Consider the following 27,011-nt stretch of genomic DNA (forward strand, 5'->3'; position numbering starts at 1 on the left):
GAGGAGAGGAGAGGAGAGGAGAGGAGAGGAGAGGGAATATGGGGGTATATTGCACACTAGTTGTTTCGATCACTGTCCCAAGCCATTACCAAACCCCAAACCCCTTTATTTGCCTGCTGGTGCGCGGCCATGATATGGTCTCTGCAATGCAAACTACACCGAACCCGCGACTTTCATTATGTTGGCCAGATATGTTATTTCCCCCTTTCTGTAGTCGACGAAAACTGCCCTAGGAGGTTTCCAACGCCCAAGGATCATTTACGCCTTCTTCTTGCCAGCCGCTTTGGCCTTCGCTGCCGTCTTTCTGTTGCTCCGGATCATCACCACGCTTAAAAAGGAGCCCACGACCGCTGAACCCAACAATATAAGAATGACAGGAATGCGGATTGCCCAGACGCGCGGGGGAAAGACGTTCTGGAGAGGATGGTCCGAGTCGACAAAGGGCTAGAATTCGCAGTGAGCTTCCATCCTGCCACTAGTAATAAATATAGAGATGGATTCATAATCATACCATAAGAAGCGTCCAGATAGTATAATAAAGAAACACGACAGTCGCAGTGACGAGCATCCCAAGACCAACTAGTTTATCGAGCTGTGCATGTTAGCGCGTGGTTTGGTTGATTCGCAGGTGCGGCCTCGGACAATTCATACCATGGTTGCAACAGACTGGAAATGGAAGCGAACGTCAAGAATCAGATCCAAGGGACGAACAATTGAACGGTTGTAGTCGTAGTGATGATGTTTCGATGATTTCCCAAGGTGGTTGTCGCCAGCTACAGCTTGATCGATCTGGCTTTCCCTTCCTACGCGAACTTTATTTTAGCGCGATCTGGGAAGAAAATCAACCCCGGTTCGCCTCCAACCTTCCTGATATTCCATCCATCACCTCAGCCTCACGACACTTTTACCTCGCGGACTCCTGCCCATATCGCGTCGCAAACGCGCTACAACGCTGCGCATATTAAGGGGATCAGATTTCGGCTGTAGCTGAAGTTGGACCACTGTTGAGGACCCCAAAGCGTAGCAGGCTGCAACGCGGTCACTACTTGGGAGCTATCAATTTGCCTGGGATCTAGGTTATTTTTTTCAGCCAACCGATATGGAGGTGGAACAACGGCCACCGGTGGAGAATACAGAGAGGCACCTGGAGGAACGGTCTGCGAATAGAGTCCCCTCCTCCCCGCGACGAGATCGGGACAGGCGAAATGGGGAGGGCTCCCCAAACCATCACTCTGCGCCACGAGGCAGAGATACGACTGTCGCGAAACCTAGGACCGAGGAAGAGAAGCAAGCTGCGGCCAAGGCCGAATATGAAAAGCTATTGAATATGCGATCAGGAGGGACTTATATACCGCCGGCACGGCTACGAGCCCTCCAGTCTCAAATCACAGACAAAAGCAGCAAAGAATACCAGCGCATGGCATGGGAAGCTTTGAAAAAGTCAATAAACGGATTGATCAACAAAGTCAATGTCTCAAATATCAAGTACATCGTGCCCGAGCTCTTTGGGGAGAATCTGGTTCGAGGCCGAGGCCTATTCTGCAGAAGCATCATGAAGGCGCAGGCTGCCAGTTTGCCGTTCACGCCAATATACGCAGCAATGGCAGCTATCGTGAACACGAAACTTCCTCAAGTTGGAGAGCTTCTGCTTAAACGTCTTATTGTTCAGTTCAAAAAGGGTTTCAAGCGGAACGACAAGGCTGTATGTCTTTCGTCGACAACTTTCATTGCTCATTTGGTCAATCAACAGGTTTCCAGTGAGATCCTCGCAGCGCAGATTCTGTTGCTCCTTCTTCACAAACCGACAGATGACAGTGTTGAAATTGCCGTTGGTCTTACCAGAGAGGTGGGACAACACCTAGAGGAGATGAATCGTCCTGTTGCGTTGGCTGTGTTTGACCAGTTTAGAAACATTCTGCATGAGGCGGATATTGACAAGAGAGTTCAGTATATGATTGAGGTGCTTTTCCAAGTTCGCAAGGATCAGTACAAGGACAACCCCGTCATCAAAGAGGAACTTGATCTTGTGGAGGAAGAAGACCAGATCACGCATACGACAGCTTTGGACGATGAGATCGACGTCCAAGATAGCCTGAATATCTTCAAGTTTGATGCGGAATGGGAAGAACACGAGGAGGCGTACCGAGCTTTAAAGGCTGAAATACTTGGAGAGGGGAGCGATGAGGAGGGCGATGAAGATGACGAAAGCGATGAAAGCGAGGATGATGACGAGAAGCAGGGGGAGAAAGCTTTAGAGATCAAGGACCAGAGCAATACCGATCTAGTGAATCTCCGACGAACTATATATTTAACGATCATGTCCAGCATCGATCCAGAAGAATGTTGTCATAAGCTGATGAAAGTGACACTACCGGCTGGCCAGGAACCAGAATTACCATCGATGGTCATTGAGTGCTGCTCTCAGGAGAGGACCTACTCGAAATTCTACGGCCTGATTGGGGAGCGCTTTGCTAAGATCAATCGTCTATGGACCGATCTCTTTGAGCAATCATTCGTCAAATACTACGAAACCATTCACCGATACGAAACAAATCGACTAAGGAACATCGCTCGCTTTTTTGGCCATCTTCTCAGTTCCGATGCTATTGGATGGCATGTCCTCTCCGTGGTTCACCTCAACGAAGAAGAAACGACGTCCAGCAGCCGGATCTTCATCAAAATCCTATTTCAGGAGCTCACTGAGGCAATGGGCATGGCCAAGTTACAGGCTCGCCTGAAAGATGATATTCTGCAACCTTATTTCGAGGGTCTTTTCCCTCATGATAACCCTCGTAACACAAGATTCTCGATCAATTACTTTACCAGCATCGGCATGGGCGCGGTAACAGAGCAGATGCGCGAATACCTTCAGAATATGCCTAAGCCGGCGCTTCCTGCGCCGCCAGCGCCAGCTGGTGATTCTGACTCTGACTCGGGGAGTTCAGTGTCTAGTTATTCGTCATATACAGGCTCCTCATATTCGAGATCCCGTTCGCGGTCTCGAACCCCTTCTAGGACTCGCGCTCTGCCCCGGCGACGCTCTATTTCACCAACTCCACCTCGAGATGTCAGGGGAAGGGGAAATCAGAGGGGGCGAAGTTTGACAAGATCCATCTCCAGATCTGTTACTCCGCCACGGCGTACCAAAGGTCGGGAATCGCTCTCGGTTACACCTCCACGAAGGGCACACAGAGATACAAGCTACTCGAGGTCACCGCCTCCAAGACGAGGCCGGAGAGATTCTTTTTCAGTCACCCCCCCTCCAAAGCGAGGCAGAGCAGTTAGTGATTCGAGATCCCCCCCTCGACGGGACCGTAGCCGCAGAAATACTTCATCTGTGAGCAATTCGCCCCGGCGTCGTGATGTCAGTATATCAAGATCCCCGCCACCACGCCGACCTGCAAGGAGAGAGGATTATTCTGTAACCCCACCTCGCAGAGGTCGCAGGGACGATAGTTATTCAAGATCCCCGCCACGGAGACGCGTTCGCCGTGATAGCAGATCTGTTACGCCACCCATGAAGAGAAGGAGAGATTACAGCAATTCCAGGTCACGGTCACCTGCTCCAAAGCGTGGCCGGCGATAGAGTTAAGGTAGTGAGTGACTTTGGGCAGGTCGAAGATGTTGGCGTTCAACAAATTTGTGTTGTGTAATTTTAGAAACACCGAGATTGGGCAACTGGCGTACAGGAGCACAGCTCGTAAAGAATGACATCCATATGCAGCATCCATCAATGCAGTCAGTCAATACCATACAATACCGTGACACGAAAAAATTGCTGGAACGAACAACTGCCGCGACTTTGGCCAGCGCAGCGCGAAGTTCCGCGTTCGCCCATATCATGTGACCTGTGAACGACCCAACCCCTGAACGATGATCTGTGGCGTCGCCCATGTGTTTACAGCGGGAAAAGGTTCGCCGCCCCTTACGATCGGGCGAAGCAAAAGCCTTGGAAGCAGGCTTCTGCATGCTTCTGTAGATTTGGCTTCTGCGCCAACGGCCCCAATCCCCTAATTTTCCCCCTAGCGAGCTCTCCCTCCGCCATCTCATCTCGTTTTACTGGCCGCGCCGTGATCTCCAGCTGGCAAAACCGCAAGCCAGTCTCAGTCTCCAAACATGGGGCCGCCTGCACAGTAAGCCGGCGCTGGCCCCTCGGTGAGTAAGCCAGCAAGGCTTCGTAAAGGGATGACAAAACCCGTCAGCGATGCCCTTCTCCCTCTTGTCGGCGAATAGGATCGTGGGATGTTGGGTACTTAGTATGACAGACCATCTCCGCCCCGAGGAACCCAACTGGGTATTATTAATGACCCTTGAATTGGACCGACGGCTCGCAGGATGCCAGCCAGGTTGATAGCACTTCCCGACTGCCCATTTCTGACCGTTAATGAGCCTGGTTCGCACATCGACGCCCGCCAAAATCACCCTGGAGGACGTGTGGACACTGGACTGGAAGTTGCCGGTGGCCATGGACTAGCAGTGCGACTGAAGTTATGGTGGCAGCGTTCAGATCAGAAATAATACCAAAGTAGCTGGAGCAGCATGGGCTGATCGTGGCCAGCGCATAGTTGTTGCTGCGATATTGGTTAAATAAATATAGCTCTGCTTCTCGTAAGCATCATTGTACGTACAGATTCCAAATCTCAAACTTTCCCCCTCGGAATACTCGAAGTATGCTTACCAAACTAGAGCAGAGAGTCTTTGGGCCACTACCGGTCCCCGCTCCACCGCCGAGAGTCTAAAAGTTGCCACGGGATAGAGGTTGGATAGATGGGGCGGTCAAACACGTCGATACCAAAATATAAGCCTCCACGCCGTGGTGATGGAGCAGTCGCAGCGGCCGGGGATCAAGCGCCCTTGGGATGAGGGCATAACATTATCAGGAAGGGGCGACACATGGAATGGAACTGGACTGCCTCCCATTGACCGCCGTCCTGCTCTGCCACATGGCGGGGAAGCAATCCACGATCCGCGCAATCACTATCCCCGAGAATCAACAGAATTGGAGGCCAAGCGGCCAAGATATGTGCGCGATGAGCATCAGCACTCCCCGGGGGATAATTTTGGCGTGAATGGCCAAATGCTTCATTCACGGGTGAACCGTATGCTCCACCAAGTATCCATTTTGCAATCGATAGCTAACTCGGTCTCCCATTTTAGATACGATATATGATCCAAAGCGCATAAGCCATGGCACTACCCAATCACCTCAGTTCGCCTCTAAACAAAGAGTTGAAGGATGGGGAAATACTAGCGGACGACCTGGCCAACATGTAGAGCCCCGAGAGTCTACAAATCTCTGTCGCCGGTGTAGGAAGGCCATCACGGAACGACCAGATGGGGATTCCGTGGAATCGGACGAACGCTACGCAACTATCCTGCGAACCACAGCAAGTGAGCTTATGCGGCTAGTGGGGACGCTCAGTCAACGGATTCCGTACGATGACAGGTACGGGAGAGGGATGCCACGTTTGGTTAGTGAAGATGGTTACTCCCCTGCTCGTGAGACTTTTAACTAACGTCACATATTCACAGAGTCCCGATCGACCTAGTACAGCCGAAGACGAGTATCCTCCGGTAGAGCAGTTCGGCTTAGAACATACTTTGAACTGGATGCTAAATAGGGTCCATCACATTAATAGGCATGCGGACAGGCTCGTGCAAGAAATTCCTCCAGATACGTTCCAGAGGCTCAAAACGGAGCGCTCACAGAATGGCATGCAATCTTCTATAGATCATGCCGATATTATGAACCGAGGTTTGGATACGGAGCGGGAATCGGCCTTCAGATTGAGGGTTGAACCCTCCGATCCTGCCTTTGATGGCAAGCTCTACACAAGGGACACTGTCTCGGTCAAAGATGACCCCTCACCTGTACGATCCCCTTACAACTACCATCCGTCCCAGTCATCGGATGGATCCCATGGCCGACTTTCTACCATGAACCCCCCTTTGGCATCAACCCGCCAGCTACCATCTCCTCCTGGCCGATCCGTTTCGTCGCCAACATCTGCCAGCTTCCCATCCCCTTCAGCTGGTTCATTCGGGAGCACATCGCAGCCAGCTAACGTTCCCACTCCTTTGGGCTTACAGCCATCCTCCCCAAATATATACCTACCACCAATCGGTTCCGCGCGTTCTTCCGATTCTGCATTGCAAGCCCATTCTGCTGCACTACAGCATGATGTCTCTGTGCAAAAGATTGCCTTATCATCTCTCCAAGCCGAGCATGACAAGCTACTTGCTGCCTACCTACGCTCACAGACTCGATCCAGTGCGCTAGAAAAGAAGCATAGTGTATCAGATGCTGAAATTATAACCTTGACAGAGGAGAAGCTGAGACTCCAGACTCAAGTCCTTGACTTGGAGAAGGATATCGAGGATATATCGAGAAGCAGGGACGAATGCAGACAGTCTGCTGTACAGGAAGGGGCGCAGTATCTTGAGATTGTCAAGAAAGCCAGTCAATTGGAGGCTATGGCTGTGGGGGAGAAGCAGAGATGGGATGCTTCGAAAAAGGAACTAGAACAGAGGATTCAGGAGTTGAAAACCGGAAGCGGCTCCAAGGGTGGTTTGGAGTCCGTGGGATCCGCAAACCCAACTTCGGCGACGTCAGTCGATGGCATGGAAAAACCAGCGTCGTTGCAGCAGCCGTTAAATATATTCAAGTTGGAAGACACTGGAGGCGAACGAGCGGAAGTGAGCACGATGGCGCCAGAGTCCGCAAATGGACAGCGGGGTTCAGTGAGAGTTCTCGAAGAGGAAATACAGCATCTCCGACATCGATGCGCGGAACTGGAGAAATGTTTGCATGAAGTGAGAGCACAGAATCGATCCATGGATGGCCTCGTGGACGCCCTAGTCCATGCCAGAAAATCGATGCTAGAACAAGCTGATAAAGCGCTTCAGGAGTAAATAGATGATGGAAAGTGCTAGAAGAAACCGATGTAATCGCGCCTACTACACATAATATACCAAGTGAATGATGCATGCGGTGTTTTTGTAGATTGAAGCAAACGAGTTCAAGGTCATCCTGTATCCACGTGGCATGTCGCCCGGCACCATCCGTCAAGCCCTACCTTTTAAATGCTTGTATATACAATATACCTCGGTATCTAGACGTATCCGTAACGGTTTGGAAGGAGCAAAGTCGTCTGAAGTTCTGAGAGCGATATGATATCAGCTGCATATGTAATGCGCTCCGAGACATCTGTCAACCCCAGCGTGTCCGGCAAGTGTTCCGAATCGATTAACGAGAGACAGTGGTGGTGGTACGAGTACAAACAATCAATAAATGCAAGATTCCGCGCGTACAACTGCATCTGCTACCAAAGTACGAAACGGGCCGTTCCTCAGCGCCTCAAATGCAGAGTCCATGCCGTATACTTATTATTTGGCGGCCGTTATTCGAATCCCAAGACATGATGGCCTTCAATGTTCAGACCATTTACCCTAGCCCCGACGCTGCCAAGCCGCCAACCAGCTTCTCGCGACAATCTCCGACACACCTCAAACCTCGCCATAGACCCTTAACCTCCATTGTAGGAAAAATGGCCTGACCTCGCCCCGACAATAGAAACAAAACTCCCTGAAACATGAGCGTTGCACCGTGGGCTGTTTGGGAAAGGGGCCATGCCAGGTAATAACCAAGAGATAAAGCTTTAATATGATATAGCCGCTTGCACCTCCCTCTCTCCTTTGCTCGTGAGGTAGTCGTGACTTCACAAATATACGTTTTAGTGGCAGAGAAGAGGCGTGAAATTGAACCTGCATGCCCATCCATCTCTTACTGCATACTACTGTCGTCTGTTGAGCGGATCGCGGTTTTCCATTCTTTCTACTACTGCTACATCTTCTTCATTCTTTGAAATTAAACCCGAAAGCCCTCGTTCATTTTTCGCTCGGGCCTTCTTCAAGATATCAAAGCTCTTCAATAGTTCTTTCTTAACTCGCACTATCGCCCGCCCTGCTGGGAAACCCGACCGGCACGATCATCATCTATCTTCCTCGTCGCTCACCAAGATCATCTGCTTCGAGCCGACTCGCCTTCGAACTCCCCACACACATCAAAGCAGAGTCCCTTATTCTATTCATACGCCACCATGGGTAACGCATTCTCCGGGCCCGACGCCTTTAAATTCTTCAACTTCACACCCAAAGCCACGGCTGTGTTACAAAAGGACCCGATCCTCCTCGTCATCCTCCTCGTCGTCATATTATCATGCGTTGCCATGGGACTGTTGACGTGGTACATTCATTTCATGACCAATGGGCCGTATAAGAAACCGAAACCGGTGAAGGGGGCTGCGAAGAAATAGGGTTAGCGGAGCGGAATAGTTCGTGAGGGAGCTCGTGATTGAACTCCTGGAGGAACAGCTGGATGAGCGAAGGAAGATACCACGGAGCAAGAAAGACGTACATTTGTTTCCCCCTTGTTAGCCAATAGGTGGATATACATATCCCCCATTGTCGATTGCAGGCGAGACAAAACATGGCTATTGGGGCTGCGACTTAAGTCGGGCGGAAACTGGGGAAATATACCTGAATTCTAGATGGTGTTTCGGGTGTTTTTATGGAGCGTTTTGGGAGCGCTTCTATACTTCATACACTTACATATCCCCATATATTTCGAGGGAAACCTGTATATACCAAAATTATCTGAGTGTGCTACATGAAAATAAATTGGATCATTGGATTTCACACCACAAATCTCTTGAGTCCTTTCTCCCAAAAATCATCGTCGTCTCGTCATGTTTTAATTTGGAACAGATGCCCTACGGTATACATTTCGTCGTTCTCTAATTGTAAGTACCTGTGCTTAAGAATTAAAACGGGGTTGATAGGAGACATCAAGGCTTAGAAAATGGTGCCATTGAACGGACTTCTATGCAAATCCCGCATCCAGTTTTCGACTTCTAACTCATAGCGTTGCTGTACATTGAAGTAACTAGGTGCTAAGTATGGTACATGCTGGTATATGTGCCCAACTAGAGCCGTCAGTATCTATTTCCCAAGGCATAAAATCTACTATAAGAAAGTTGGATATGTGCGAATATCTGCTATTATTCAAATACCTCCGCCTGAAAGTGTAAGGAAAGATACAGATCAGGATAGAAAGCAGTAGACTATTGTGTAAATCAGTATCCACGCCAGTCTGCCACTTTACTCGAAGTCTGTGGGTATCTTGTGTAGCCACGGGGGTTCGCGTACGGCGTACGGAAGCCCACAGTACCTACCTAAGGGAGGTAGGTAGGTACCTTAGGTACTCAGACTTACTGTAGAGAGTGTGGCAGCACATGGAGCGTGTCTACTCGAGGAGCCGCATGGTACCAAAAAAAGTAGCGAGATATCCTTAGATCTCAACAGGCTGACTATTTTATTGACCCAGATTGAGAAATTCGATTGCCCGGACAGTTCAGTAGGTAATTACGAACAGAACAACCCCGCGGAATTCATAATAGACAGGGAATATGCATACTCGAATTAGTATTACCCAAGAAGCAACCATACTGAGGCAAGGTAAAATGAGTGGGCGTTGAGTAATTCGAAATTTTCGAAAGACCTAGAGAATCTCTAGGCATAATAGCGGCTCCAAACGGAATAAATCCACAGACTGGAGTATAAAAAACCAAAAGAGATGAGGCAGGTGTACAGAACGAGCTGAAGATAGCAGTGGAAGTACCAAACTCCACAACGTAATTCAGGCAGCCAGGCTGACTACATGTGGCAATTTATAAAAATGATATAAAAGTTAACGGGTGATGTTATCTGAGACATTCGCTACAACTAGTAACTTTCCTTGTAACCTAACTAACTAGGCAAAGCAAGAATGTCTGGCGCATCATGGGGCACTAGTATCTGCATCGTCATGCTAATATTGTATTAAAAAAATAAAGCTTAGATGTTTAACGTTACAGTAGCAGTCTACTTGTCCTGCATCTCAAAGCAAAATTATATGTCTGTTACTACATAGGACACTTCCTATAATGGGGAACGTACCCTATAATCGAGGAGACGAAGTTGAACTATAGCGATAATAGGTATTATGCAGTCCATACCTAAGTCCTAACAGCAAGCCAGCCCCACTGATTCCCTGCATCTATTTCTTCGCAGCCACAGCACCCTTCTTCTTCTTCTCTTCCACAGCTGGGGTGACCTTCTCGTCGCTAAAATCACCCGGAAGGTCCGAACTAAGCCTTGGGATGAATTTCCCAACTCTTCTCTGATATTCCTTATACTCGGGATATTTCCCTGCTGAAATAGACTCCGAGAACCATGCCGAGGCTTGAAAAAGTGCCAGGTAGGAGATTGCTCCAACCAGCGTCCAGTTGTACAAAGTGTCAGTAATGTAACAACCCCATTGATAAACAACGACCCAAATGGCTTGCTCTGCTGCAAAGTTTGGGTGGCGGCTCCATGACCATAAGCCAGTGACAACGAATCCGCGGTCTAGATCCTCTTGCTCGAATTTAGGAGGGAGTTTGGCGGTCTTTTGATATAATTTCTTTGCGGTTTGAAAGTCTGTAGATTGGGGTTATTAATGCCAGTTTATCTCTAGGTTTCTGGCGGACTTACTCCACTGCTGTTGGTCCGCAGTGAACTCGAGGAGTATTAGCAGCATTAGAGCTCTCGGGAATATGATATCAACCATAGACATTTCCGGCCTCAAGCGTGCTGCCAACAGCATAACATATGGTGGCGTCGTTATGAGGAAGAGGAGGATGGATTGTCCGAGGGAGATGAAGAGGACGTTGAAAATGAAGAAGACGGCGGGGTTGATGCGCTCTCTGAGGATTGCCCTATCAGTCCAGATTAGCATAGAACGGCGAATATGGATATGCTGCGCTCACCATCGGTAATCCTCTCCTCCAATTTTATATCCTCCTTTCCGCCAGTAGTTGAAGGTTAACCGCACCTAAAAGACTTGTTAGACCGTAACGCGACACGAGGCAAATGAATTCATACGCTCCACACGGTGCTAACAGCAACCAGATGGTCCAGACGCTCGGTTGGCAGACCAGACATATGCGCATATAGCGTGTAGTGGGCAATATACAGAGTAGGTAATATACTCCACATCCTGTCTACCTGGCTGTAGTTCTTATTGATTTCTGATATGAGGAGAAACAATGGGGCAAGAAATAGCGAGAATGCGAAGGCCGTGATGAGGGGATTCGTAGACAAGTAGAGATCTTGCAACTCTGCAGAGTTGTTCCATGATTTAATAATCTGTTGCGGAAGGTCGTATAGCTGAGGGAGGTATCGAAGAACGGTGTCATCGAAGGACAGGCACTCGTGGAGTGTCTTCACCGCTGGTAAAGCCATGAGGGAGGAGACAACTAATTGCATTCGGGGGCGGTGGGAGGCAGTCGTGCCGAGTATTCGGGGGAGGGGTAATGAGGTGTGAAGATATTGTATAGTATTGTCGTGGTAGGAATGTTTTGAACAAGAAATGACGATACTCCGTATGTAACCGCCGTCGATTCCCCGTGCCCGTGCTGGCCTACAGTGCTGCTACTACTCGCTAAATTAAGGCGGCAAGCCAGGCGAGGCCTGTCAACATCGCGTTGCTGGAGGGTGTTCGTCCTATCGTGGATTTTCAGCCCACAGCACAACATCTTGACTATAAAATTTATGATTATCGACGTGTCAAATATGCTGCTAAGTTCGGATTATGCATATCAAGGACCGTCGATAAACTCCAAGTAGACTATACTCTACTAAGCAGTCTCTACAAAGCAGGGAGAAAGAAAAACCACAGAATGCTAATATGCCGGGGAAGATACTTTGCGTAGCCGAAAAGCCTTCTATTTCAAAGGCTGTAGCTGGCCATCTCTCGGGCGGGGAATATCAAACGGTAAGCTAGTTACTTTGCCTTCAGAATGAAATTTTGCGGGTCTTTGCTGAAGCCTTCAGCAAAATACACGCAGCACGTATATCAAGAACTACTGTTTCTCCTTTAACTTCGGCGGAAGCTGGGGCAACTGCGATGTTGTTATGACTGCTGTTATCGGTCATTTGACCCAAGCTCATTTTGATGAGGAATATGAGAAAAGTTGGAATTTTCCACCGCCTCAGTCGCTCTTCGCTGCCCCTGTTCGTGTCAATGTGGTTAAGGTGTGGAATGCTCCTTTTTCCCCCCAAAACATAAGAACTAAAATCAACCATTAGGATAAAGAAGATATATCCTCGAACATCCAAGCTCAAGCAAGGAATGCTCGGGCCTTGTTCATTTGGACAGATTGTGACCGAGAAGGGGAACATATTGGCAGTGAAGTTCGCACCGAGGCTCTAAAGACGAATCCAAATTTGGATATCAAACGAGCTAGGTTTAGTAACATCGAACGGGCGTAAGTTATACAAGAAGTTAGAAATCACGAACCGGCGCTAATCCATCAAGTCATGTCATCCATGCAGCTAAGAACCCTATCGATCTCGATGATAGGCAGGTTAATGCTGTGGCCGCACGTATTGAGTTAGACTTGAGGATTGGCTATGTCTTCACAAGGTGGCTGACTACCAGTCTACGACCTCTCGGTGGGCCACTTGCCATCGCCGACGACGGTAAAGGAAGGGTCATAAGTTACGGTTAGCTATCCTGGATTCGAAGCATAGAATGAAGATATACTAATTTAATCTAGGATCGTGTCAGTTCCCTACCCTTGGTTTCGTAGTCGACCGTTATTTTAGAGTGAAGAATTTTGTTCCCGAACCCTTCTGGGGCATCAAAATCACCCACCGACGAGATGGCATCGACGTTATGTTTAATTGGAAACGGCACCATCTCTTCGACCGAGCAGTCGTAATCATTCTGTTCGAAAGATGCTTATCAGCAAAGATAGCACAAGTCACCAAAGTCCAGGAGAAGCCGACCAGCAAATGGAAACCTCTACCGCTGACCACGGTCGAGTTGCAAAAAATGGCCAGTCGGTTCTTACGGATGAACAGTCAACAAGCTATGTCCGTTGCTGAAACCTTGTACAATAAGGGTTTTATAAGTTACCCCCGGACTGAAACCGATCGCTTTGATAAAGGAATGAATCTCGGGGCTCTAGTTGATAAGCAGACTCAAGACAATCGATGGGGTGCATTTGCTCAGAATCTGGTTAATGGAGGTTTCCACCAGCCAAGAGAGGGTAGACACGATGATAAAGCCCACCCCCCTATCCATCCCGTGGCATATTGCGCTCCCACAGCACTGAATGCTGAAGAAGGGCGCGTCTATGAGTTCATCACCCGTCGATTCCTCGCCTGCTGCTCCGAAGACGCCAAAGGGCACGCCACAGATGTGGAAATCGAATACGGGGACGAGCATTTTGGTGCCCATGGGGTGGTTGTACTAGAACGCAACTACCTGGATGTATATCCCTATGAGAACTGGAAGAATAGTGTAACATTGCCGAAATTTACAGTGGGCGAGAGATTTGAACCTACGGAAGCTATGGTCACAGAAGGGGCTACGACCGCTCCAGGATACCTGACAGAACCGGATCTCATTGCACTGATGGATGCTAATGGCATTGGCACGGATGCTACAATGGCGGAACATATCGATAAGATTCAAAAGAGGAAATATGTATTTACCAGACCCAAGGGTGCAAGCGGGAATGCCCCGGCTCCGGGACGAGGTGGTCGAGGGGGTGGTAGAGGCGGGAGGGGAGGTGCCGCCGCTGGGGAGGGTGCTGGAGGCACAGGTGTGCAAGAGTTCATCCCATCAACCCTCGGGGTTGCACTGGTAACTGGCTTTGATGGTATGGGCTTCGATACAAGTCTCAGCAAGCCGTTCCTGCGCAAGGAGATGGAGCTCCGGATGAAAGATATATGTGAAGGCCGCACTACACGTGCCGAGATGGTGCGGCAGAACATCACCCAGTACAAGCAGGTGTTCAACCAGTCGAGCGAGAGGTTGGATGTTTTGAAATCGGTAGGTTTTGTCTGGTTTGTTGAGAAAAAGGCTACCTTGCTAACAATGGCGGCACTGTTAGGCTTGTAGGAGATATGTACTCAACAATGGCGCCGGAGCATGATGCAATAGGTTGATTCCTTGATGCGGTGCTTTGTTTGGCATCGCACCCGCACTTCAGGAACAGCTATTTCTGTGGTGCTTGTTGGCTCTCAAGCGAGGAGGGAAATCCCTCACTCCGCAGTAAAGTCCAGAGTCCACTCAGTCAATTCTACTACGCCCTACGTCCTACTACGTACTATGCAGTAATTACTTAGCGGATGTCTGAAAATAGCCCTTTGTCTGTTTTCCTACCGGCCACGGACTTCAACGATCGGCAGCCAATGGTCGCATCTGATGCGCGACATGTTGATGTTCCCAGGTTTGCGATGATGTGATGCCAGGCAATGTCCCACAACGTTGGCAGGGCTGCCGTGCTTCCCTGGTCGCCCGTCCTTCGACCACGAGATGGTCTTATCTCATCTCAGCCAGCGCGGCAATGTTCGGAGACCGAGAGTCTAGAGAATAGCATATGACATGACCGTTCCTAGTTGTGGAATTACGCGCACCGCGCAGATTGCAAGTGTAGAACCTAGACCCGGCTACACGGAGGGTTGGATCTCGCGGAAAACCGGGCGATAAGGGACCAACAGTTGAATTGATCTTCGGCTGGCTTGCTTGCTATCGTGGCAGCATTTGAGAACGTGGGGTAAACGATCGGTGCCCAGCGGAGGAGCCACTCCCAGGGAACTGCCTGCGAATCGAATAATATGGGTGAAAGGAAGAAGCTGCCGGGGCCGATGCGACTAGTGAAAGGCCGGACTCTCTATCGTGGAACCGCCATCACTATCAATAATAACCATGGTTTCTCCTCTTTGTCAAGCGTGTCAAGGTGGTGGAGGCCACAACGTGTCTGCTGATCCACCTGGATGGCGATGGTGATGAATGCGATGATGAATGGCGCAGCAAGAAACCGAAGCCAATCGAGGGCGACAAAGAAATAACGTGGGAGATGAAAGCAGCGTCCATGGTAACACGGAAAGCCTGGGACACTACCACGCTGCTAGAGATGGGACCCCAGATTCTAGAAGCATCGCCGGCTATTCCCACGTCAATGCTCGATCCTGTACTATGGGCAAAGTAGTTGCAAATTGCAATTAGGGGTCGCGAGACTTGAGCCAGCGCCCTTTGACCACAAGCCGCCTGAGCGTCCCCTATCTGCCTTTCTCTGTGTTCCGAGTTCTTGCTACTACTGGGGCCAGGCTGGAGATACGACGAAAGATACTTTGTTCTGTTCGGGTGTCACCGGGATGCCCGGATGTCAGTGTCAGCTAGAACTTATTCGAAGGGCCTGACAGTGCGCGAGACCGAGAGCTGAAGCCCCGAGGGCATGTGTATACTTCGTACGAGGTGCTTATGATAGTACTCGGTAATACTACCGTACGCACTATGAGGTACTACGAAGTACTACGCCAGCACTAAACACTCCCCATCGTGCCTCGGGCTGCTTAGCGTGTACCTAGAGGTACTTATCTTGGTACGCTCCACCGGCTTGTTCGCTACCACCGAATGGCACAGACACTGGCATGCACGCCAGGAGCCAGGACCCGGCCTACCTGGAGTCCTGACGCAGACACGCTGCGCCGAAGATGTAGCTGCCCAGCGTTCCAGTAATAATACCATCCACAGTCCAACAACAATACACACAACACCAACCAACGGCATTCTTTGCTTCATCCCACGCACCCCCGAACCCACAACCAATACAGTTCTTGGTCACTTGCATACAGTCACTTTCTGCGCAACAAAAGCCTACTCCTCCCCCCTCTCGTCTTGCATCGTAGTAGAGACCTCCATCTCTACCAGCTTCGACTCCAAACTTGCCCGTCTAACTGCCACCTTCGTCAACAACGCTCAACCTTCGCAGCAGATCCAACTTCTAGTTCGATCAGACTTCGTCCTAGCTCATCCAGGTATATTTCGACCCGATAAGCTGTTGCCCTGAGCATCGTTGTCGCGTCCTTTGAGCTACTCGCCACGTTTCTCTCGCAAGTCGAGTGAGTCAGCCCCCGATCGTAACCCCTTTGGCCACCCCCCGGGAAACGCAGCACAACACCACGAAACGCAACCCCCTTTGATAAATAGCTGCTAATCTGGTGTCGCGTATCTGCAGAGAAACGTTCGCCAACTTTCCCCAACGAAAATGGCTGCCATGGCTACCTCTGCTCGCAATATCTTCAAGCCCCTTGGCCGAGACAGCTTCACTGCTGTAGCGGCCAGGAGCGTTCCTGCGAAAGGCCACCCTCTCCCCACTCCGCCGAATTCCATCTCTCCCTCACTGCCTCCCCACGGCAAACCCTACGGCACTCGCTCGGTCTCTGCCCAGATAGCCCTTGAGCACGTCGACTCCGATCTCGATCTGCAGGATAATCGTACTGGAAGCGAGAAAGACGGCTTCGCCGAGAATCATCACGATGTCGGATCGCCTACCTTTGATACCGCTGGTGCCATAACTCCAACTCTGTTGGCCAAGCACCATTTGCCCGAGATTCTCCTAGACCATGGCCCTCTGGCTATCCGCCACATCATGGGCTACCTCACAACCTCAGTCCCAGGGTTCTCGGGAATTCCGCCTGCGAAGGCGCGGAGACTCGTCGTTGGAGCGCTTGAGGGACGGGGAAATGGGGGAGAAGGTGGCGGCTTGAAGGGCGAAGTCAAGTTTGAGAAAGTAGGATGGGGACGATGGGATGCGAAGCTGAAGGGGCAACATGCTCGGAATGGCAGAAGCTCTCAGCATTCGCCGCCCCCCAGTGCGCCATCGTCCTACTCGAACGGCATGCCTATATCGAACAACAACCGGTGGAAAGACGAGAGAGCTGGACTGAATGTGCCGGGTACCAGCTGGGCTGGCGATTCGGCCGTCTTCTCGCACGATGACGATATGGACATCATGATGCTGGAGAACGAAGCGGACAAGATGTCTCTAGACGGAGACGAATCTTGTTCATCATCCGGCTCTGAAGCTCCAGCAGAGGATGAGATTATGGATGATGACCCGGACGACGTTACCGACGACGAGGACTGGGCTGCAGTAGGCGCAGCGGCCTTGCGAGCTGCCTCCCACTCGGCTTCTGGTCCTGGACAGAACTTTCTTACCTCACGACTTTATCCCGGGGGAGCCCACGGCGGTGGTGGGCCACCCCTCTCTGCACTGACAAAATCAGTGCCGTTGCACACCTCGCAACAACATAATAATATTGATTTATCCGCCTTTGGCATGACCTCGGACTCTCAGGAGCGAGACGCGGTCGAGGCACTTTTACGACTGGGTTCTGTATAATACATCGACGGCGTTACTTGGGAATGGGATGGGTGCATAGAACCGGGACTGGGCTACGATCTGCCGGCGCGCATCGATCAAACTTGGGGTTTTACAGCGCGCAGCATGCTCGTTACGACGATCTGATGGATGGTTCTAGGATATGGCATTCATCCTTCTTGTCGCAAGGAGCGCAGAATGATATGACATGGCGTTTTATTTTATTTTTCCGTGGTCGGAATTCAGGAGATCCTTGAGCCTGTGCTAAAGTCTCGTGCGCTCGGTGCCTGCTTTATCAATTTTCGATTTGCACATACGTTGACTCCTTTACAATATTCAACACCACTCCACTTTATCCTTGTGTCTTCCGACACCTTCTGCAAAGCATGGGATGTTATTGGACTTTATGGACATGGATGGGAGGGCAGGACCTTTTATCATTCACTGCCCTATTTATACACATATGTATTTTAATCACTTTACTGGTGGAGGATGGAGGAGGATGGAGTATCCTACCCTTTAAATGAAGGGTATGATTGGTTTGTTCCAGCCACAAATGGATGATGGATAGTGATGGGAGATGATATCCACTCTTTTGAGATGGTTTCAACAACTAGCCTAGCAGTATTTGAGCATATGTTGCTTGGATTGAGATAATGCATGGTCGCGTTTTGATCCCCTCACTATTATCTTGCATGGAAATATTGCTCTGTGATTGTGAGCTCGGTGCTGGCATGCTGTCTCAATGTTTAAGGGGGTTGGTGGAAGGTTGGGATAGTCTCCTATCCCATAAATAACGGACCCCATCCACCCAATAATAGAGCAACAAGTAGCTGTGTTATCCCCAGCATCTGACCGACGCGATTCATTCGCACCCCTTAATCTTCCTTCCCCTTAATGACCCCTATTCGCTTCGCCCTCTAAAAGCAGCGAGACGTTTCGGGCACCCGCCTGCCACGGAGGATAAATAATCCGTGCCCAACAAACAAATCCGTTTGCTCTCTCTAGCTTGATAAACTTAACTCACATCCAACATCATGTTGTGATTCCAATGTCCACCCTCTTTTTGCAGTCGTGAGAGTACCCGTATTTCCTGTTGTGTTTTGTTGAGACTCTACAGAAAAATAGAAGCGGAAAGTGTTCTAGATGTGGAAGGCTCTAGTGAGCTCTGACTCTGGAAAGCAGGGACCGTCGGGCGTGGTGGTGTGGTAAAGTGCACCTAGCAAAAGCTCTAGTAGACCAGGTTAGAACTGGATTAAATATATGGGTTGAAAGGGGGATGTGAATGTATTAGCCCTGAATTCGTTCTAGCTAATTAGAGTACTCACTCGTTTTGCGATCCAGCCAACGTCACATTGGCTCTTCCTACATCAAAAGCTGGGTGCAGCACATTTGGCAGGCTGTAGGGATTATTTTTCTCTTTGTATTGAAATAGAGGCTATTTGTGGAGGATATCTTTGTATTAGGGAACCTAGAGGTGCGTTTTGTTGTAGTGTTCTTATATCATATCACATTATTATCCTGTCGATGAACATCTCGGATCACTCTCTGATTCCAGGGGATTCCGTTTGATAAAGTATATCCTGCGGCGACCTCTGCACTTCTTCTATAGGTTAGCCTTGTTGATGTAGTCGCCGCATCACCGAGATGCCCGTGGAGTTTCTCATATCTTCCCACAAGGTTTTTCTTCCCTCCATCAACAAACACGAAACACGTCCGGTGGTCACCTTTGTTTTCCACAAACACTCACCCTACCTCCTGAACGAATTTGTCTGTCCAAGAGCGAGATATAATGGAGAAAGCACACAAGCTAAATGCTATTCGCAAGGCAGGTAATTGGCGGTTGTCCCGAAAGGAGAAGCCAGCTCCAGACCAAGACTCAGCACCAGCGCCAGTACCAGCCCGTACCAAATCAAAGAGACCAGCCATGCACTTGTATGAAGGCACAGATTCTGAGGATGAGAATGACGACGATATCTCTGGTGGCTGCACTCTCAAGGATGCAGGAGAGAAGAGACTCGCGAAAATGACTGGTATGCTCTTGGACCTTTTCAGATCTACCTCATTACTTCGACAATGCATCTAACCATCCTCCATAGATGAAGTTTCACTTGCAACAATACTCCAGGAGACTCGAGTGGTTGGTACGAAGATCGGTATGCTCTACTACTCTAAGACCCATTTCATCGTCATGGCCGTACATCTAATTCTTTTCCATAGAATCCCACCCGCCTGCGGGAGAGACACCCTGCCCTGCTTACCCGAAGCCGGCCCACACACAGATTGGTAACTTTGTAACCAGTATGATGAATAGTATGTATTTGGCCTAGTTTGATATCTATATCTATAGTGGCGCAGCTGGGCTGATTCACCTCAATAGAAGCTCGACGACCGACTGAGGACCTGGCCAAAAACCCAGCCCGCCCACTACATTGCCCTATCGACCTATACGCCCAGATGAAACCTGGCGCATTAGCGGCCGGCCATGAAGATTTTGTTCCATTTCAAGTGGTCAAGAAGTTTCCTTTTGTTCATGCTAGCAAGGACGACCAGAAGATTGTTAGTACATTTTAATCCACTCTCATTACAACCCACCTGCCATATACCTACAATATCTTTGACGCAAACTGAGCTGTCGAGTTTATCCGCTGTCCACATATTTTCCCCCTTTCCTTCGTTCTATATTGCCTCGAGGTGGTAAGCACCTTGCAAATTAGGCAGTGTTTACTTCCCGACACTTTCATCACTACTTCATAACACTCTCAATCCTTATTACGGGCATCTCCACTAACCCGCTGATAGGTATGCCCGGAATTCTTTGACCAAGGCAAGTTGTATAACCGGACTTGGGATTTGTAAGTTATCAGGGATTTCATTATAACCCCCGAGTGTCACTGGAAGATCTTTGAATTAACAATATCATTGTTTCTATAGCTTCTATGTTTACCGTCTTGAATCCCATCCAAATCTTAACCCGATTATTCTGGTGCCCACCAAGCAGTTTAAGGGGTTCCTACACATCATCAATGAGGCTCTTGCTACTCAACTTCACATACCAACTGGCAGTAAAAGTGCCGCATTTGCCGTCACCTTCTGCACGCCCGGCCTCCCTCGTGCTCGCTACTTGGGCCGTTCTACCAATCAAGACATGGCAGAATCGCTGAGGCAGAACGTTCCACCGGCGTATTTGACACTCCCTGGCGAGGAAGTCCCTCAGATGCCCTCCGACCGTGCCCTCGCCGATTTCCAGGCGCAACTGGATATAATTAATGAAGCCCAGAAGGGACAGAAATCCTTGAAAGCAAGCAAAGATCGCGCGGCGAACCGAACGGCTTGGGGCGAGAACCTTAAGCGCATTCAAGGGTATTTGGGGCTCGATGTCAATTATCCGCCGAAGGACGTCGTTTTCATATCTGTTGATGTTGAAGCCTACGAGGGCAATCAAAATATCATTACGGAGATTGGTATTGCGACTCTTGATACGAAATGCATCCGACAAATGCGACCTGGAGCAAACGGCGAGATCTGGGCATCTGCCATCCGGGCCAGGCACTTTAGGATCCAAGAGCATCTCCGGTATCGAAACCACAATTATGTTCGGGGCTGTCCCGAATCCTTCGAGTTTGGGTAAGTTACCCTACTATTTTTGGATAAGCATAGTACTAACCAAATCCAACACAGGGCCAGCGAGTTCATCAAATTGAGTGAAGCCGCCGAAGTGGTCTCCAGCTGCTTCAAGGAACCATTTTCCAATCCTCAGGGCTCTGGTGTATATGATAAAAATCCGTCTCAGCGCCAGGTTGTCCTAGTTGGACACAACTTGCCTGCCGATGTTGAATACCTTCGCAAGATAGGCTATGATCTTACGAACACCTCTGCCGTAATGGATCGTGCTGACACAGATAAGCTGTGGCAATACATTTCAAATGAGACTCAATCTCGAAAGCTTACCGCCATTCTTTCCGATGTTGGCCAACTTGCCTGGAACCCTCACAATGCGGGCAACGATGCTGTGTATACCCTTCAAGCCATGATTGGTCTTGTGGTCAAGAATTCTAACGGCACCATGCCGGTTCAAGAGACTTCTGACAAGCGTACTGATGTCGAAGGGTAAGTCTGCAAAACACGTGTATTAGGTCTCCAACTTACTTACTATTAGACTCACTATGGGTATTGGAAACTCTGCTATTAAGTCTGGGGATAGGTCATTGGTTAACAGCGGCGGCGGTGAAGCATCTGTTCCTCGTGTACAGTCGACTGCTACACCTACACCTTCAAATGGCCAAGCTCCTAGGCCTATCGCCACAACTCGGATTCATGGAACGAAACCAGGATGGCGGCCGCCTCCAGCATATACAGAACATGGTTCTCGGCCGCCCCCATTGACAGTTTCCCCGTTGTATGTTCGGAAGGAAACCAACCCACCGCCCCCCTTCAATGCCGCTCAGGTCCGGCTTCAAGCCCCTGATACTACTCCCACCATGAGACCACGCCTTGTTTCCGACCCCTTCAGAGAAGGTCACTATTTGCCAGCTCAAGGAAACTTCAGCATGCTTGTTCCTGCCGGGTATGGTGATGAGCTTCTTGACTCTCCACCACCTGCGGCTGCAAAGCCTCAGTCTTTCAAGTCACCACTGCGTCCTGCAAAGCCTCATTTCCCTCACCACGACCGTCTTACGGCTCGGGCTCGGGTCACTGAGAATAATCCTCAGTCTGCCAGCTCAACCTCGCAACCCCGCGAACCCAAGACCGCGGCCCAGCTAGAGGAGGAGCGATTGATGGAACTTCGTGTGTTTCTGGAGCAGTTGGAAGATCTGAAACCGCATTCAAGTGGATATGATTTGCCAGGGCGCGATGCCTAATTTCAACAGTGCGAACTTTGAAGACCTCTTTGGTGTCCTAAGTTGTTAGCAACACCGGAATATTACTGCATTGCGTGGCTGTTCAAGGCGTTATGTGTTTGCTCTAATTGAGCACATCGTGGAATAAGGCAGGCAGCATAGTTTAACGCTACGAATAAGTTGCAAAATGAAAAACGGGCTTGAATTTGATTTCTCGTGGAATGTGACGTGGGGAGACGCCTGGTAAAAACGCAGAGTTACTCGTCCTTCTCACTTAGGTACCCCTAAACACAGACGAGATATCATTCAATTTCTTTAATTGTTTCATGATTCCAGAGCAGAGAGCGAAATCTGTGGGTATGTGCCTCCATCCATGCGCGCATATAAGCAGCTTTTATACATGTATAGATATACAGCGCATCCAATATAAAGCCGAAAAACCACGGCTATAAAAGCCTGAACGCCTTCGCTATGCTGCTGTCCCCTCTCCTCAGTCGTCGTTCTATCATACATCAATCTTCCTCCCACCAACTTCCCTATCCCCGATAAATAATTGTTCCGGGTGTTTTCAAGCAGATGGCAGAATGGAAAGGAGAGTTCAGCGATTCTTCTCCAAAAATTCCTTCGCCTCGTTGACTTTCGTTGCGAGATAGGGACTCCCGCCTCGATCGGGATGGTTCAACATCATCAGTGTGCGATGGTTTTTGCGGATGCGTTCTTTGGTCATTTGGCGCTCGCTGTTTTCACCACATTATCAGTCAGTGCCGTTCCAACTCCCACTTTGCAAGAAATTCTGTGGCCAGCTAATCTGTAATGGACGAGGGCAAATCTAAGCACTTACCTCAGTTGTAATATCAACTGAGCCTCCCGTTTATTCATCTTCGGCTCGAATCCGCCTTTGTAGAACGCTTTGCCTAGCGCACCGACGGCTTCGCCGCGGGAGCGACGGTATGCTACGAGGCCTGCGCGTCCCTATTGAGAAGAAGATATTATATCAGCTTGTGTTTCTAATGTAACGCAGGAAGGCTGGCGGCGAAAACTAGAGGACATACAAGAAATGCCGCGGTTGCGACGCCAACACCGATTGCGAGGGCTGAGGCCATGGCTCTTATCTTTCTAGATGGGTCGAAGAGTCGAAAGCTGGTGAATGCGCAGGTGCACAAGATTATTATGATTATGGTTGTGAAGAAATGCGTTGTCTTGTTCTTGTTGCACTTAAATTTGACTGGCGATGATGTTCTAAATTTCAGAGGCCTGGGTCATCGGAATTCCCGGGATGTCGCACAAACTTTTATCCGGGTCTAGCGACTAATCAAGCGCCACTGCACCTCTCCACCAAGAATTTTTTATATCTGCAAGCAAGCGATAACGAAGGGCCTGTGAAAAGCAGAAACATCGCGCGCCAACGACAACGTCCAGCACGCATTCACAATGAGGTACGTCAGACGTTAAATGTATCTATGTACAATCTGGGACTTAGCTAATGGACCAATTATTAAAGGATCGAGACTTGTTATTTCTGCTCGCGGCCATGCTACCCCAGCAAAGGCATCACATTCGTGCGAAACGATGCGCGGTTATTTAGATTTTGCAGGAGCAAATGTCACAAGAACGTATGTCTTCCAGCTTCTTCCTTCTAGTACACCACCTTTGTTCGAAGTAGAACACTGCTAACAAGACCTGAAATATAGTTCAAAATGAAGCGTAACCCCCGTAAATTGGCCTGGACAAAAGCCTTCCGCAAAGCCGCCGGCAAGGAAATGGTCGTCGATGGCACCCTCGCCTTCGCAGCCCGCCGCAACGTCCCTGTCCGCTACGACCGCGAGACGGTCGCTATCACCGAGAAAGCCATGGCGCGCTTTGAGGAGGTCAAGCAGAAGAGACAACGTGTGTTCTACAAGAAACGCATGGCGAACAATAAGCAGAGGCAGAGAGATTTGGACAGGAAATTGGTGGCGGAGAATAGCCATCTGTTGCCGAAGATGAGGGCTAGTGAGAGGAAGAGATTGGAAGAGGAGAGAGGCGAGGAGCTGGGTGAGGAGGAGGTTGAGCTGATTGAGAGCACGAAACCGAAGAGTCAGGTATTTGGAAAGATGAAGATCAGGAAGAAGGCTCTTGTGGATGGGGGTGAGGAGGATATCATGGATATGGATTGAGGTGGTTGGCACTGAAGTGTGTCTCCATTGGGGGGTACTATGATGGCGTTCTTGGGATTCGTAAAATGGGAGTTGGGGCTTGGGCTTGCTTTTCTGCAGGGCGCTAGATCAAGTTGCTTGCTAGGGCAGATGTGTCTGGTGGCCGTTACTGCACGAAATTCTGACCACAACGGATTTCGAATATTCTTCCTTTGCGATGATTTACCCCGCTAATCATCGATGCTCTCATTTGGTATTCGCTATAGCCATTGTAGTATCTGGAAATAGTCTGCATTTCGAATCCCATTGGCCACAATTTTCTTGCACTCGCCAAGATAAACTTTGTAAAAGCTCGTCTCATCTTTGTATATACAAGTACATCTCGGTCACGTGCCCGGTCTGACTCAGCAGCACGAACCGATATCCGCGAGAAATATAAGCAGCTTCACACTGAAACAACCGCCTTGCTAAATTCAATTTAAATAGCTCCCGCCAATAGTCTTGTTTATTTCCAAATATTGTTACATTGCAAACTATGTATATATATTCTCATACTTTTGGCACTTTCAGCTTATCCCAACTGACCTGGCCCGGCCAGCCATCTGCATCACTCCCTGAAAATCCAAGTTTCTTCTGCCATTCTGCGTATGATGCTTTGTCGGCACTAGACCATTGGGGGCTAGGTCCTTCCACATACTTGCTACATCCCTCAGCAACAAGTCGTTTGCCCATGGCTGTGATGATAGGACTGTTGGGGTTTGACTTGAAAAAGGCTACACCAGGGAAAGTCGCATACTGCCCCGTTGGCACTGCTAGCTTATCCCAACTAGTCTTTCCTGGCCAGCCATCTGCATCACTTCCTGAGAATCCAAGTTTTTTCTGCCATTCTTTGTATGATGCTAGGTCTGCATCACTCCACTGGGCGCCAGGACCTTCCACATACTTGCTACATCCCTCAGCAACAAGTCGTTTGCCCATTGCTGTGATGATAGGACTATTGGGCTTTGATTTGAACCACGCTGTACCGGGGAAGGGCTCACGATTCGGGGTCGTTGGCGGAGTCGTTGGCGGAGTCGGATCTGTTGGCTTGGACGTTGTAGTTGGTGGAGCACTTCCAAGCGGAACCCCACGAGCTGGAATCTTGAGCTTATCGCCAACTATCAAGGCGTATGGTGCCTTGAGTTTGTTCACATCAATGATGTACCGCTCCGGTACATTGAATTTGAGGCTGATCCCTTTGAGAGTTTCACCAACTCCCACCGTATGCGTTCCGCCATCATATAGCTTCCCTGGATCTAGGGTACCGTCCTTGACGAGATTATAGAGCGCGCCGCCCGGGCAATTCGTGGAATAGCCATCGCGGTGACCTTTGATTTCATTTCCAGCACCCTTGCGACGGAAATATGCAATTGCGTCCTGGATGCCAGTTATCTGGCTCTGACTTGGCTGAGTAACACCGGTGTTTCCAAGGAACGCAAGAACAGCATAATGGTTGGCGTTCAACTCAACATTTCCATTCGCGCCGCTGCGATGTCCTGCTCCTCGGCCATCGAATACGTAGCCGTGCTGGCAAACTGCGACGCTGTACGCAATATCGAAATAGTTCTCGGGAGACTTGTCCATGTGGTAGTCCTGAGTGGACCTCATTTTCTGTGCACACTGACTGTGTTCAATACCAACGAAAAGTTCTCCGAGGTAGTGTACTTTTACACCCTTTGGGTTGGTGATGGGTGTGTAGGCTTCTTTGGGTGGTCTTGCTCCCCAGTCTGAGCGAGATTCGAAATACATACTCGCGCCGCCGGGGAAGAAGGAGGAGAATGAGAGGGCTAGAGTGGTGAGACGAAGCATCGTGCTCGGATTTCCCAAGTTGGTCTTTGGGGAGAGGAAAGAAAATTGCCCCATGGTGGATAGCAATCTAATGCAGATGTTATGACACAAAACAGATGCTCTATTGAAGGTTCAATAGGTAATGAAGTTGTTGGGATATCAGAACACTCTTTCGACGGCCGAAGGATTTCTTTTATACACCTACTGATTCAACCCAAGAAACTGAAAGCCTGTCCCATAAATATTTGATGAGCATCACTATCATCGAGCTGAAAGCCTAATCTCCTCATCTTACTCTCAGTGGGCTTGCCAAGCAACTATTTCCAGATACCAGAATGTGCAAATAGCAACAAGAACCATAACTTTCCAGTTTTGCTGTCACAGCGTGCAGCTGATATGCCAACCTAGTAACCCAAACTTTAGTAGAACAGTAATAAATGCAAGAGCGGGCTAATAAATTGCCGTTAGGGCTGTGGGGTCGGGAGCGGGGTGGCTGTTCTATTTGACACTGATCAACAGTAGTGTCCACGGTACGCAGGTAATGATGGCAAAGGGGTGCAGATCAGTGTGCCTTGTAGCTTAATCGGACGGGATGTCGAATAAGCAATGGGGGCTATGGTAGCGAGAAGCTATCCTACATATCGTTAGCAAAATACAGACGGTCTAATACAGTACGCAGCTAAGTAGGCAACTAATTGGTTTATTCATAGATCGATCCCGGTATCCAAAGGTGGCTTATCCGGGTGGCCGCACACCTCCACCATTAGACTTCCCAATCCCTTGTCCCTTGTTGCTAGCCGTTACTCACCGATGGAAAACAAAAGAGGGGAGTGCACGAAGCTGTTGATATTGAGATATGATTCGAGAGTCTACCCTCCATTATTTCGTCTGTACTCCGTAGGCTGTTTCATCCTTCAGGGATCCTTCAGGAACCCGCGGCCTCCCTTCGT

The 27,011-nt window shown here is 49.4% G+C and overlaps 9 protein-coding genes across 9 annotated transcripts; 6 read left to right on the forward strand and 3 right to left on the reverse strand.

Annotated features, from left to right (window-relative positions):
- Positions 1 to 1,099: 1,099 nt before the first annotated feature.
- BP5553_00704 (Uncharacterized protein) lies at positions 1,100 to 3,586 on the forward strand (the record flags this gene model as incomplete). Its single annotated transcript, XM_032009327.1, has 1 exon — positions 1,100 to 3,586. One exon carries the CDS (start codon positions 1,100 to 1,102, stop codon positions 3,584 to 3,586), a length of 2,487 nt encoding a protein of 828 aa, XP_031873381.1.
- A 1,233-nt stretch (positions 3,587 to 4,819) lies between these two features.
- BP5553_00705 (uncharacterized protein) lies at positions 4,820 to 6,912 on the forward strand (the record flags this gene model as incomplete). Its single annotated transcript, XM_032009328.1, has 3 exons — positions 4,820 to 5,099; positions 5,158 to 5,471; positions 5,533 to 6,912. The coding sequence occupies 3 exons, from the start codon at positions 4,820 to 4,822 to the stop codon at positions 6,910 to 6,912; spliced, it is 1,974 nt and encodes a 657-aa protein (XP_031873382.1).
- A 3,184-nt stretch (positions 6,913 to 10,096) lies between these two features.
- On the reverse strand, positions 10,097 to 11,322 carry BP5553_00706 (Uncharacterized protein; the record flags this gene model as incomplete). The annotated part of the gene is made up of 4 exons (XM_032009329.1): positions 10,097 to 10,518; positions 10,573 to 10,796; positions 10,848 to 10,912; positions 10,963 to 11,322. The coding sequence occupies 4 exons, from the start codon at positions 11,320 to 11,322 to the stop codon at positions 10,097 to 10,099; spliced, it is 1,071 nt and encodes a 356-aa protein (XP_031873383.1).
- Positions 11,323 to 11,767: 445 nt separating this feature from the next.
- On the forward strand, positions 11,768 to 15,083 carry BP5553_00707 (uncharacterized protein; the record flags this gene model as incomplete). Its single annotated transcript, XM_032009330.1, has 8 exons — positions 11,768 to 11,854; positions 11,914 to 12,114; positions 12,169 to 12,347; positions 12,398 to 12,585; positions 12,639 to 13,921; positions 14,218 to 14,321; positions 14,491 to 14,524; positions 14,823 to 15,083. The coding sequence occupies 8 exons, from the start codon at positions 11,768 to 11,770 to the stop codon at positions 15,081 to 15,083; spliced, it is 2,337 nt and encodes a 778-aa protein (XP_031873384.1).
- Positions 15,084 to 16,142: 1,059 nt separating this feature from the next.
- BP5553_00708 (uncharacterized protein) lies at positions 16,143 to 17,279 on the forward strand (the record flags this gene model as incomplete). Its single annotated transcript, XM_032009331.1, has 1 exon — positions 16,143 to 17,279. One exon carries the CDS (start codon positions 16,143 to 16,145, stop codon positions 17,277 to 17,279), a length of 1,137 nt encoding a protein of 378 aa, XP_031873385.1.
- A 1,771-nt stretch (positions 17,280 to 19,050) lies between these two features.
- BP5553_00709 (uncharacterized protein) lies at positions 19,051 to 22,120 on the forward strand (the record flags this gene model as incomplete). The annotated part of the gene is made up of 8 exons (XM_032009332.1): positions 19,051 to 19,291; positions 19,358 to 19,414; positions 19,479 to 19,571; positions 19,639 to 19,817; positions 20,061 to 20,113; positions 20,193 to 20,885; positions 20,940 to 21,368; positions 21,418 to 22,120. The coding sequence occupies 8 exons, from the start codon at positions 19,051 to 19,053 to the stop codon at positions 22,118 to 22,120; spliced, it is 2,448 nt and encodes an 815-aa protein (XP_031873386.1).
- A 577-nt stretch (positions 22,121 to 22,697) lies between these two features.
- On the reverse strand, positions 22,698 to 23,202 carry BP5553_00710 (Uncharacterized protein; the record flags this gene model as incomplete). The annotated part of the gene is made up of 3 exons (XM_032009333.1): positions 22,698 to 22,836; positions 22,941 to 23,071; positions 23,152 to 23,202. 3 exons carry the CDS (start codon positions 23,200 to 23,202, stop codon positions 22,698 to 22,700), a joined length of 321 nt encoding a protein of 106 aa, XP_031873387.1.
- Positions 23,203 to 23,796: 594 nt separating this feature from the next.
- On the forward strand, positions 23,797 to 24,255 carry BP5553_00711 (60S ribosomal protein L24; the record flags this gene model as incomplete). The annotated part of the gene is made up of 1 exon (XM_032009334.1): positions 23,797 to 24,255. The coding sequence occupies one exon, from the start codon at positions 23,797 to 23,799 to the stop codon at positions 24,253 to 24,255; it is 459 nt and encodes a 152-aa protein (XP_031873388.1).
- A 528-nt stretch (positions 24,256 to 24,783) lies between these two features.
- Positions 24,784 to 26,136, reverse strand: BP5553_00712 (Uncharacterized protein; the record flags this gene model as incomplete). Its single annotated transcript, XM_032009335.1, has 1 exon — positions 24,784 to 26,136. One exon carries the CDS (start codon positions 26,134 to 26,136, stop codon positions 24,784 to 24,786), a length of 1,353 nt encoding a protein of 450 aa, XP_031873389.1.
- Between the last annotated feature and the right edge of the window lie 875 nt (positions 26,137 to 27,011).

This window comes from Venustampulla echinocandica (assembly GCF_003357145.1).
Source record: "Venustampulla echinocandica strain BP 5553 chromosome Unknown scaffold_0, whole genome shotgun sequence".
In the NCBI taxonomy this organism is placed as follows: Eukaryota; Fungi; Ascomycota; class Leotiomycetes; order Helotiales; family Pleuroascaceae; genus Venustampulla; species Venustampulla echinocandica.